The sequence below is a fragment of the Coenobita brevimanus genome, chromosome 12, assembly GCF_032717465.1.
Source record: "Coenobita brevimanus isolate Jiangsu-jjx chromosome 12, ASM3271746v2, whole genome shotgun sequence".
NCBI classification, from domain to species: domain Eukaryota; kingdom Metazoa; phylum Arthropoda; class Malacostraca; order Decapoda; family Coenobitidae; genus Coenobita; species Coenobita brevimanus.
Genome location: NC_136965.1, coordinates 1,452,501 through 1,465,000, shown reverse-complemented (window position 1 = coordinate 1,465,000; position 12,500 = coordinate 1,452,501). Strand labels below are relative to the sequence as shown.

Below are 12,500 nucleotides of genomic sequence, written 5' to 3'. Positions count from 1 at the left end.
TATCTATCCAACTATCCATCCATCCATTATCCATGTATCTCTCTACCTGCCTGCATACCTGTGTCTATCTATCTATCTATCCACACACACACACACACACACACACACAGGGGCAAAGAGAAACACAAATATGGGAAACACACACACACACACACACACACACACACACACACACACACACACACACAGGGGCAAAGAGAAACACAAATATGGGAAACACACACACACACACACACACACACACACACACACACACACACACACAGCATGAAAAACGGAATACTAATCAAGCGCTTACAGGGCACTTAAAAATAATAATAAAAATAAAATCCCCGTTTTCCAAAATAAGTAAAAAATAATCCTAGTTCACTGAGATTAGTATATATATTAAAAAAATATCAATGACTTTTATATACTGTTAGTTCCTTTAGTCCAATTCTTATAAATTTTTCGTAGGCCTATCGGTGGTGGAGTGGGACGCCTTCACGTGGTGGCACCGAATTAACTGAGTGGAGGAAGTAGCAGGAATATCATTTAAAGATTGACACACACACACACACACACACACACACACACACACACACACACACACACACACACACAAAACCTCGCAAAATTGGTAAACTCTACGGATTCCCGCTGCCACATTTCACTTACTTTTGACCTACTGTATCACCCCATCAAAAGGTACACACACACACACACACACACACACACACACACACACACACACACACACACACACACACACAGAACTTCGCAAGCCTGGTAAACTCTACGGATTCCCGCTGCCACGTTTCACTTACTTTTGACCTACAGTATGACCCTATCACAAGGTCAATATATACATTTTTTCTGTCAAAGGAACAAGTGTGCCAAGTCTGACGTAAATTGGTGAGGAAATTAAGGAATGACGCATGATCTGACAAGTGTTTGGAAGATGAGATGAAAGAAAGGAGAAGAAAGAAAGAAGAAAAGACAGGTGATAGGAGGAAGAAAAACGCTAGAAAATGAAAGATGGAGAAAGGAAGAAGAAAGAAAATGAAGAAGAATGAAGAAAGGAGAAAGAAAGAAGGGAGACAGATAGGTGAAAGAAAGAAGAAGGGAGAAAAACAGGAGAAAGAAAGTAGGGAGACAGATAGGAAAAAAGAAAGAAGGGAGAAAAACAGAAAATGAAAGAAGAAAGATGCGAGACAGGAAGAAGAAGGAAAGAACTAGAAAGACAAAAATGTTAAAAGAATACGCTCATAATAAACTATCATTTTTTGGTTTTCAGTTTATAAAAAAAAAAAGCATATGCAGTGTAAGAAAAAAAATCTTTGAACTTTTAAAACGTTTCATGAAAAATAATTTGTGAAACGTGTAAATTCCTTTTGGATTTGGTCAAGGTAGTTGTAGTTGCAGTATCTGTGGTGGTGGTGGTAGTTGTGGTAGTGTGTGGTGGTAGTAGTGAGTGATAGTGGTGGTGGTGGTAGTGATGGTTGCAGTGTTTGTGGTGATGGAAGTGGTGCTGGTAGTTGAGGTGGTGGTGGTAGTGGTGAGTGATGGTGGTCGTGCTGAGTGGTGGTAGTGATAGTTGCAGTGCTTGTGGTGGTAAGAGTGGTAGTAAATATTGTGGTAGTGGTGGCAGTTGTAGTGGTGACGGTGGTGGCCGTAGGAACGAGTAGTGATGGTGATGGATGCTGTGGTAGTGGTGGTGGTAGCTATGGTCGTAAAGATAAGTAGTAGTAGTAGCAGCAGTAGTAGTATATTATTATTATTATTATTATTATTAGTAGTAGTAGTAGTAGTAGTAGTAGTAGTAGTATAGTAGTAGTAGTAGTAGTAGTAGTAGTAGTAGTAGTAGTAGCAGCAGTGGTTCAATAAAGATGGTGTCATTTGTCTCAGCTGGTGCACGAAAAAGTCCTGCTGACTCACCATCTTTCCCTCCAACCACGAAGGGGGTCGGGGGGAATGGGTCATTTATACCAGGTGTGGGTGTGGGTGTGGGGGTGGGGGTGTGGGTGTAGGTTGAGGTGTAAGTGGTATAGGTGTGGGTGTAGGAGTTGAGATGTGGGTGTGGGCAGGTGTGGATGTGGGTGTTGGGTGTGGTAGTGTGGGTCGGGGTAAAATTGGTGTGTGAGGAGGAGGAGAAGCAGGAAGAGGAGAAGGAACAGGAGGAGCAGTGGGAGGAGAAGGAAGGAGAGAAATAAGCTAGACGGCAATCTGGGCCAAGTTAAGGTGACAGGAGTATAGGAGGAGAGATAATGCTTGTGTGAAATGGAATATACCTTTTAGGCTTATCAACATTACATTAGCACCTCTGAGCTCGTACTGTAGGTTGTAAAGCCTGGGTAGGGGGAGTTAGAGTTGAGAGAGAGAGAGAGAGAGAGAGAGAGAGAGAAGAGGAGGTGAAAGGATGGCAAGGGAATGGATGGGAATGAAAAATGGAAAGGCAGGGCAGGGCAAAGCAGGGCAGGGGAGGGCAGGGTAGGGCAGGGCAGGGCAGGGCAGGGCAGGGGTTCAATTTGGGTGGTGGGTGAGGCCGTCCCAGGGGAGGCTTTTACTGCAGAGTTTATTTCCTGTGTTTATGATAATGCTGATGCCGTGTGTGTGTGTGTGTGTGTGTGTGTGGAGAGAGAGAGAGAGAGAGAGAGAGAGAGAGAGAGAGAGAGAGAGAGAGAGAGAGAGAGAGAGAGAGAGAGAGAGAGAGAGAGAGAGAACGTAAAGGCAGAGGTTAATAAATGCTAAATAGGTGAGGCGTTGAGACACACACACACACACACACACACACACACACACACACACACACACACACACACACACACACACACACACACACAGTCACCCACACACTCAAAACCCAAGTCCACCATTTCCCAAGCATCCCTCCCTTCATAAACATTCCTCCATTAATTAGACAAGGATAGTACAGGGTAAAAAAAAAATCGTCTGGTTATAGAAAAAACAGAGTGAAGCAAAAACATCCCTACTCACCAACGACCTCCAAATACCCCTGCTTTGAGATAGGTGGGATGGTGTTAATTTGGCACAGGTAATAACCCCTATCTTTCAAGGTGACAAAATCCAGGTGAAGAAGCCAGGTGCTGTTGTCGCTGTGAGAGACCCTGATGCGATAGTTGCGGGAGATCATGGTAGAAGAGATGCTGAGGAGCGTCTGTGTGTCCGCCTTCATCCACGCTATCTGTTGGAGAGAGAGATAAGGAGAGATAAGCCTCGGAAAGTCAGGGGAAAAAGAAATGAGAGGAAGCTTGTACTGATAAGGATAATGGATATAGAAGAGATGTTGTGGAGCGTTTGTGTGTCCGCCTTCATCCACGCTATCTGTTGGAGATAAGGAGAGATAAGAGAGTATTAGGAGAGGCAAGAGAGGACTGGCAGATAGATAAATATAGATAGACAGCAGCAGCGAGAGATCATGGTGGACGAGATACTGAGAGGCTCTGTATCTGCCTTCACCCAAGCTCTCTGTTGGGGGGAGATAAGGAGAGATAAGAAGAGGAAATTAGGAGGAACAAGAGATGGTAGACAACTTGAACAATATGGAGATAAAGATGATAATGAGAGATACTAAATAGGGTCTACCTGCCTTCATCCACGTTTATCTATTGAGGGAGACAGTGAGAGGTAAGAATGGGTGTACAAGTTGGAGATATGACTGGGAGACAACAACGAAAGGATGGACATAGTAGAGACAGAAATAGAAAGGTGTGTCTATCTATCTATCGGTGCTATCGATCGGGAAGATATGAAGAGATAAGAAAGGGTAGAGAAGGCTGATGTTAAGAAATAATAAATAATAGGTGGGGAAAAAACGACACTGATAAAATTAATTAAAAAAGGAAAATTGAGGAAAACAGCAGGAGAGAGAGAGAGAGAGAGAGAGAGAGAGAGAGAGAGAGAGAGAGAGAGAGAGAGAGAGAGAGAGAGATTCAACAAGCCATTTCCCTGACAAACAATTTTCAGAATCATACTTGAGGGTCGCTACAGACAGGCAAGCGAGACGGGCACTCTAAAAAATTGTCAAGCATTAAAAATAAATATAAATTCCGGGGTAAATGGGCGTGCCAGTTGGAGAGCAGTAAATATATGATCAGCATCTTTGTTCCCTTCAATTTACAGAACAGACTTCGCCCACTATAACAGTAAAATCAGGGATCGTAAAAAGGCTTACTGAAATTCGATACACTCCCCCCTCTCTCCCTTCCCATTCCTCTCTCTTTCCCCTCCCCCTCCTTCCTCCTTCCCTATCCTCTCCCCCTGCCCTCTTAATCCTCTCCCTCCCCCTCCCCTTCCTCTTGCCTAGCCCCCCCTCCCCCCAATCCAAGAGGTGACAGGAAGAGCACAATGACACACAGGTTCAAGCAAAACGTGAACCCAGTGGACTGCAGGCTTAAGTAGGGCTGCACACACACACACACACACACACACACACACACACACACACACACACACACACACACAAACACACGTTATTTGAAGCCCTAGGTTCATTTGAAACGTGAACCCTTCTTTTCCCTCAAATTTTTCCTTATCCATTCTCAGTCTTCCCCTTTCCTCACCCTCCTCTTCCTTCTTCCCTAATTTCTTCGAACTCTTCCTCACTGTTAAGGGGTCAAAGGTCACCCATCATCACAGGCAGGAAAAAGTAAGACACCATTAAGAAAGAAAAGTATTAAAAAGTAACAGACACCAAGAAGTAAGCACAAAGAGTAACATTAAACGTCATGTTAATATTTTACAGTGTGTACATATGTGCTTTTTATGCCCAGACTTTTACAATTATTTATATACTTAAATAACAGATGACATGAGGGGTGTTAGGATGAGCTGTGAGGTTGGTATTATGCCCTTCAGTTCGATGATCAATTTTCTTGTTGCTGCTCCACTTCGGTAGGTCTGGACGAGCAAACCCATCGACCACATGCGAGCAGCCGTCTTCCTGTAAACACTGCCTAGTCTTGGAGAGAGAGAGAGAGAGAGAGAGAGAGAGAGAGAGAGAGAGAGAGAGAGAGGTGACTCAGACATAGACACCACCCTCACTTTACGAGTCACTGTAATCCATTAGTGTAGTTACCCCTCTTTTTACTTTTCTCTCTCTCTCTCTCTCTCTCTCTCTCTCTCTCACACACACACACACACACACACACACACACACACACACACACACACATTTTCCTTTCCTTCTCCATCCCTTTTCCTCCTCCTCCACTTCCCTCTTCTCCTTCTTCTATCTCCCTTCTCTCTGCCTCATTCTTTCGTCCATTTTTCCCTCCCTTACTCTCCCTCTCCTCTTCCTCCTCCTCCTCCTCCTCCCTCTCCCTCCTCCTCCTCCTCCTCCCTCTCCCTTCTCCTCCTCCTCCCTTTTCCTCCTCTCCTCCTCATTCTCTCTTCTACTTCCGTCCCTCTTACTCCCCTTCCTCTTCCCTCTCCCTTCTCTCCCCATTCTCTCCTCCCTTTTCCCTCCCTTCCTCTCCCCCTCCTCCCTCCCCTTCCCTCCCCCAAAGAGCGTGACAATTGCCTCTTATTCCTCTCTCTCTCTCTCTCTCTCTCTCTCTCTCTCTCTCTCTCTCTCTCAATTCCCCACCCTTTCATCAATCTATCATCTCACCTGTTCTTTAGTCTGTCTCGTGTCTGTAATCTCTCTCTCTCTCTCTCTTTCTTTCTCTTTCTCTTTCTTTCTCTCTCTCTTTCTTTCTCTCTCTCTCTCTCTCTCTTTCTCTCTCTCTCCACGCCCCACCCCACTCATATGTTTATCCTCATCGTAAAAATGGCACAAGACTTATTTCCCTAAGGAGAGTGACGTCACACTTTCCCTTCACACTACCGCTACTCACACTTACTCACACTAAGGCGGAAATAAAGGAGTTAATAAATCAATAAAGAGGTCCCCAAATTAAAGATTATACACTAGATCTAATTATCTCACTCATCCTCACACTTACTCACACATCTAAAGGACGTGGTAAAGCAGTAAAGAAGCATAGACAAAATAACCATAGATATATAAACAAAGCCTTATTAATTCTCTCTCATACGCACACTTATCCATCCTACTACGCAGTAACCATTTAAACAAAAAATAAATAGCAAGATAAATAACAAAATCTCTCATATACACTTAACTCATAAATTTAATATTACACGTACGCAAATTCTCACTCAGAAACCAATGTAAATAAATAAATAATAAACATGAGAATAAAATTATAAATATATATATATGATGATGATGATGATGATGATGATGATGATGATGATGACGATGATGATGATGATGATTGAAATATAAACATGTAAACAGCACAGGTCCACCCACACTTACGCTCTCAAAGTTCCCACCCTTCTCTGTCTTCCCCTCCTCCTCCTTCCCTTCACACCCCTCCTTCCTCCTCCTCTACCTTCTCGTTCTCCTCCTTACCTCGACACCTCTCCTCCCTCCTTGTCTCTCACCAACACCTCTCACAGGCCCCCTCCTTCTCCCCATCACATCCCTCTCCTTCCAATTCAACCAGACCCTCCTCTCTCCATACTCCCCTCTACCTTCCCTCCCCAACACACACACACACACACAAACACACACACACACACACACACACACTCCATACATAACTCCTCTTCATCCCGTTTAATCTGTTACCCTCTCTCCTCTCACAGCCCACCGCCCAGTTCTCCCCCTTTCTCCACCCCCCCACCCATCCCACCCCGTTGCTCAGGTTGGCTTAAGACAGAGCAAACTAAGATTTCATCCTTTTCCATTAAATTCCTAAGACAACTTTTCTTCTTACGATTCTCTGACCTCCTACATCCATCTTAAAACCTTCGTCTCAGTTTTAACATAGACCCTTCCTCCTTTGCATACACTCCATACTTGTCTCTCCACTCCATATTTCCACTAAGTTCTTCTCACTTATTAATCTCTCTCTCTCTCTCTCTCTCTCTCTCTCTCTCTCTCTCTCTCTCTCTCAACACACACAGCTTATCCCTAGTAATTGCAGTGCCTCCTTCAAGAGCTGTCCATCTATTGTGCAACACGTAGCCCCAGCCAAGAGCCCAAAGGCACATACACAGATTATCCAGCTCAAGGTGTCTCAACGTGGGTCAGGGATAGGGATAATTCTGTTGGCCTGTCTGTCTGTCTGTTTATTTCCGTCTCTGTCTACCTGTCTGTCTGTCTGTTTGTCTGTTTACCTCGGTCTCTGTCTGTGTCTCTGTCTGTCTGCCCCACTGACTCAACCTACCTACCTACTAATCTCTCTCTCTCTCTCTCTCTCTCTCTCTCTCTCTCTAAGCAGGCTAACTTTTCCTTACGGCTGTTGATTTTGTCGTGGCCACAGGTTCACCTAAAACCCAGTGCACTGCAGGCTTAAGTTGTCCCCAGTCCACCATCGCAAGTCTGGGAATAGGGACAGATGGCTGTCTGGACGGCCGAGTAGCTCCACCGACCCGTTATATAAGTGCCACCACGCGGAGGCTCCCAGAACGAATTTAAAACGGACGTCACTCACCTTGTACGTTCCCAGATTTTCCACGGAACACCTGAGCGTGCCGTTCCTGCCAATCACGACAGTCTGATTGGCCACGTCCTCGGTAAAGACGGGGTGGCGGGCGTCGGGAGGGACGGAGAGGGAGGCCTGCATCCGATCCCACACCGAGTTTTGGATTCCAGCCGCATGAGAAGAGCCATCTGTAGGAGAAACGAGGAGAGTGAGGTTAGGAGGATGGAGAGGCAGATGGATGACAGGGATGGAGGAAGAACTGGAAGGATAAGAGGGATGGAGAGACGGAGAGAAAGGTTAGGATGATGGAGAGAACTGGAGGGAGGAGGGATGCAGAGACGGAGAGAGGGAGAGAGAGGTTTGGAGGTTGGAGAGACAGTTAGATGGATAAGAGGGATGGAGAGAAACATGATAGGAAAGAAGGAATGTTAGGAGGGGGGGGGGATGGAGGGAAAAAAAAAAGAGAGGTTTGAACTGATGGAGTGTCATTTGGAAGGTAAGAATGTGTGTGTGTGTGTGTGTGTGTGTGTGTGTGTGTGTGTGTGTGTGTGTGTGTGTGTGTGTGTGTGTGTGTGTGTGTGTGTGTGTGTGTGTGTGTGTGTGTGTGTGTGTGTGTGACCTCGAGGTGGCCTGTCTGGATCCGCTACAAATTAGAGATCAAACAGTGACCGAAGCTGTGGATTACGTCCCCCTTGATCCCTGCCTGCCTCGCCCTGCCTTACCCTGCCTCGCCCTGCCTTGTTTTGGTCTTTCCTGCCTCATCCTCCATTGCCCTGCCTTGCTCTGCTTCTCCCTGCCTATTCTGGTTCTTAATTCTTCTCCACGTTCCATTATTCTCTCTCTCACACACACACACACATACATACACAGATCCCTACAATCCCACAACCCTCCATAACTCACTTCCCCGTCAACTCTGGGAGCAAGTTGAGAGAGAGAGAGAGAGAGAGAGAGAGAGAGAGAGAGAGAGAGAGAGAGAGAGAGAGAGAGAGAGAGAGAGAGCGAGCAGAGGAAGTAATACAACTGTGAGGCAGAGAAAAATCTTACATTCATCCTCTCTCTCTCTCTCTCTCTCAGAAATAGAACATAAAAAGGAAAGATGGTCAGAGGGAGAGAGAGGAAAAGAAAACGCAGGGAGTGATTTAATTATTCTGAGGGGTATCTATGAAGAATTTTATTTCTCTGGCAAAAGAAAGAGAGAGAGAGAGAGAGAGAGAGAGAGAGAAATGATACCTGTGTGAGGAGATAAAAACCAAAGTAAGCCTAGAAGGGACGCAAGGAGTTCACAAAGACACCGATCCACACAAATCCACACACACAGTCCCTTGTTCTTTGTCGCTGCTCAATTCCACTGTGGCAAAACGTACACTCATACACCCAACTCTCCTTTAGCCTCGGTCCCTCACTCCACCTTTGAGGAATTATCAGACCCTCCCTGGGGCCGGACTGGAAACGCCCATGTCACGGAGTTACTGAATTACTGAGTGTTCCATGTAAGTTGGTCAGCTCGGTATCTGTCAGCACACGTCAGCCCACATTCATACTGGTCGGACTCAACTCTCGTACTGAATTCTACATTTTGTCGTGTTTCTCTGGGTTCTGTCTGCATTTCCTACTTCCTATGATCTCCAGTCTTTCAAACGCAATGTGTCCAGGCATCTCGAAATGAACGGATCTTGAATATGGCTCTCTTATTTTTTTCTTGGAAGGAATTGTTTTGCGGGCTTAGCCTTTGGTTCCTTCTTCCTCGAAAAAAAAAAAAGCCTGGCTCTTCTAGTTCCGAACTGTAGGCCATTTCGATGATGCTGGCTAGTGACGCCTTCACGGGGTGGTACTGTCATAACTGGGTGAAGGATGTGCCCAGTTATACAAATCTCCCTCAACTCTCTCCCTATCCCCAGCAAGAAGGATGGTAATATGCAGACGACCATTTCAGCCTGCCAATTACCAGGTTCGCTTTCAGATTAGCGCGGGGAGGGGGGAATAATAAGGAAAACATGCCATTTGATTTTCACTTCACTCAAAACAATAAAAAAAAAAACGATATAAGCTCTCCTCTACTGACAGTCCTCCACATCTCCCAAGAACTAGGACCAAAATCACATCATATTTGTCCCCCTCCCTCTGTATATTAGGAGAGAGAAAGAGAGAGAGAGAGAGAGAGAGAGAGAGAGAGAGAGAGAGAGAGAGAAATCATGTACTCTAACCATATAAACTCCTCTACCCGTTTTCTTCCATCCTAGCAATTTTCTTTCTTTTTTTTTTTGAGGGGGAACTTTAATACCAGGTTACTGCCGTCTTTCCAGTGTATTCCTCTGCTAGTCCAATCCCACTGAGAGCCGCCCTACACGCCTCCCTTAGTGAAGCCTCTGATAATTCACTTACTCTCAATCTTTACTTTCTCTGCCAGTCTCCCCTTTCTGGCTGCTCATTTTTTTACTTATATATTTATTGTTTACCTGTTTAGGGTTTTTATTTTAAATTTTTCAATATAAATGCTTTTCCGTTTTCCACACATTTACTCCCAGAAAAAAAATGGCTTCCTTGCACACAATTATTCTCTCTCTCTCTCTCTCTCTCTCTCTCTCTCTCTCTCTCTCTCCTTGACCTTTCCCTTCTGCTTCACCTTCCACGTCTAGCTATAACTGAAACTTAATCGAGTCTGCCCCTCCCCCCCCTCTCTCTCTCTCTCTCTCTCTCTCTCTCTCTCTCTCTCTCGTCCCAATCATAATAGTAAAAACAGCTGCCGAATCCGCCATAAAGGTGCCGAATAACCTCGTAACTACCACCCGAAATGGCCCTCCCGCCGAAACCCACCTCCCGCCATGTAAACAAACTCTCCGCACCAATGCCGATCCGTCTCTTGGCCTAAGCTTGAGAGAGAGAGAGAGAGAGAGAGCAGAGGAAGTAATACAACTGTGAGGGAGGGAAAAATCTGTACGTCTGATGGTGGTCGTATTCTAAGGGGAACCTGACCCTTAGAAAAACATCCTCCTGTAATCACTAAAATGTTAACTGAACACTAACCTGTAGAGAATAATTCGCTGAGGAACAGGAATTACGATACTAACTCCCTGCTCCAACCAACTACCTCTATTCTACATTAATATCAATTGGCCTGCCTACCTTTTTAATTTTTTTTTATTTTCTACTCTCGTTCCTTTCTCGTTGGAATGGGAAACATATATATAGATGCATAAATCGCTAAGGAAGAGGTGTTACGTATCTTCTCCACCTCCAGTAATATCAGATATTGGCCTTACTAGTTTTTATTTTCATTTTTTTTTTTTTACTCCATCTCATTCTCGTTGGGATGGGAGTCGAATAGGATAAATCGGTAAGGAAGAGGCGCTACCCCCTTTTTTTTCTTTTTCAAGGAAGAGGCGCTACTTTTTTTCCAAGGAAGAGGCGCTACTTTTTTTGTTCAAGGAAGAGGCGCTACGTTTTATTCAAGGAAGAGGCGCTACTTTTTTTGTTCAAGGAAGAGGCGCTACGTTTTATTCAAGGAAGAGGCGCTACTTTTTTTTTTCAAGGAAGAGGCGCTATGTTTTATTCAAGGAAGAGGCGCTACTTTTTTTTCAAGGAAGAGATGCTACTTTTTTTTTACTTCCTTTTTTTGTTTCCTAGGATGGTAGACGCCCTGATGGCCTTAGACGCAGAGGTAAAAGTGTCTGTGTGTGTGGGGAGGGGTGAGTCAGGTTTATGTTTCACTTAGAAGGCAATCTCCGGCAGGGCGGGGAAAAATGCTGAGCCGCGGGATGATTGGTGCTCTTTTGTTATGCTGCCAGTCCTTGCGCACTACACTGATGCTGTTACTGCTACTCCTACCCCTACTACTACTAGTACTACTACTATTAATACTACTACTTCTACCCCTACTACTACTACTATTAATACTACTACTTCTACCCCTACTACTACTACTACTATTAATATACTACTTCTATTACTACTATGCCGAGCCGTGAGACCATTGATGTTCACATGTTATACTCAATCCTTGCGTACTACATCGCCGCTACTACTGCTACTGCTACTATTCCTACTACTACTACTACTGCTACTACAACTACCTTATAGACAAACATAATTGCCGTGAAGGGGTTAATAGGAAAATAGTGGACGTGTTTGTGGAAGCCAAAGGGAATGGGAAGAAGAACAGGGAGATAGTAGGATGGGAGGCAACTCTTTCTCTCTCTCTCTCTCTCTCAAATATTCTGCATTGTCCTCCACTTCTCTCTCCTCCCATGATCTTCTCTCCCTCCCCCTCCTTCCCCTTCCCTCTCCCCCTCCTCTTCCTCCAGGTCACACTTCCTTCGGGCCAATCTCACAAGAGCCCTCCCTCCCTCGAGATATCAGAATTCACTCCCCACTCCTTGTTAATTCGATTTTGTCTATTTCAGTAAGGTGTCTGGGGGAGGGGACGAGGGGAGGGGTGGGGGAGAAGAGCTGCCCTGGAATATCATGGTTTGGGGAGAGAGAGAGAGAGAGAGAGAGAGAGAGAGAGAGAGAGAGAGAGAGAGCACCCTCGACCTTTTCCCACTAAAATTATATATATTTCAATTACAATACGTTTTTCTATTATTTTTCTTTCTCCTTTCACCTTATTTAAAAACACCAAAAAATTTTCAAATCCATTTCCAACCCGTCCAAAAAATGTTACCGGATTATATCGTTCACTTCTCTTTAATATTATATACCTTAATCTTCACTAACTAAAATTTTCGTCTTTGTCTGTCGTTTAAGTTTTGGGTTGGGTTGGGTTGGGTTGGGTTGGGTTGAGTTGGGTTGGGTTGGGTTGGGTTGGGTTGGGTTGGGTTGGGTTGAGTTGAGTTGAGTTGGGTTGGGTTGAGTTGGGTTGGGTTGGGTTGGGTTGGGTTGGGCTGGGCTGGGCTGGGCTGGGCTGGGCTGGGCTGGGTTAGAGAAGGGAAAGGAGAGGAACGGGAGGGAAGAGAAGGGAATGAGAGGGATGGGAAGGGAAGTCAGAGGGTGAAGGGGCGT

General features: G+C 45.1%; 1 protein-coding gene across 1 annotated transcript in view; it reads right to left on the bottom strand.

The window, feature by feature from the left end:
• Positions 1-12,500, bottom strand: part of LOC145413649 (lachesin-like) — a 170,592-nt gene that overhangs the window by 42,940 nt on the left and 115,152 nt on the right. The window contains exons 2-3 of the mRNA XM_080283310.1: positions 7,509-7,687; positions 2,977-3,184 (exon numbers count right to left, since the gene is read on the bottom strand). Of these exons, the coding sequence (XP_080139436.1) occupies positions 2,977-3,184; positions 7,509-7,687 (387 nt within the window). The remainder of the gene's footprint in view (positions 1-2,976; positions 3,185-7,508; positions 7,688-12,500) is intronic.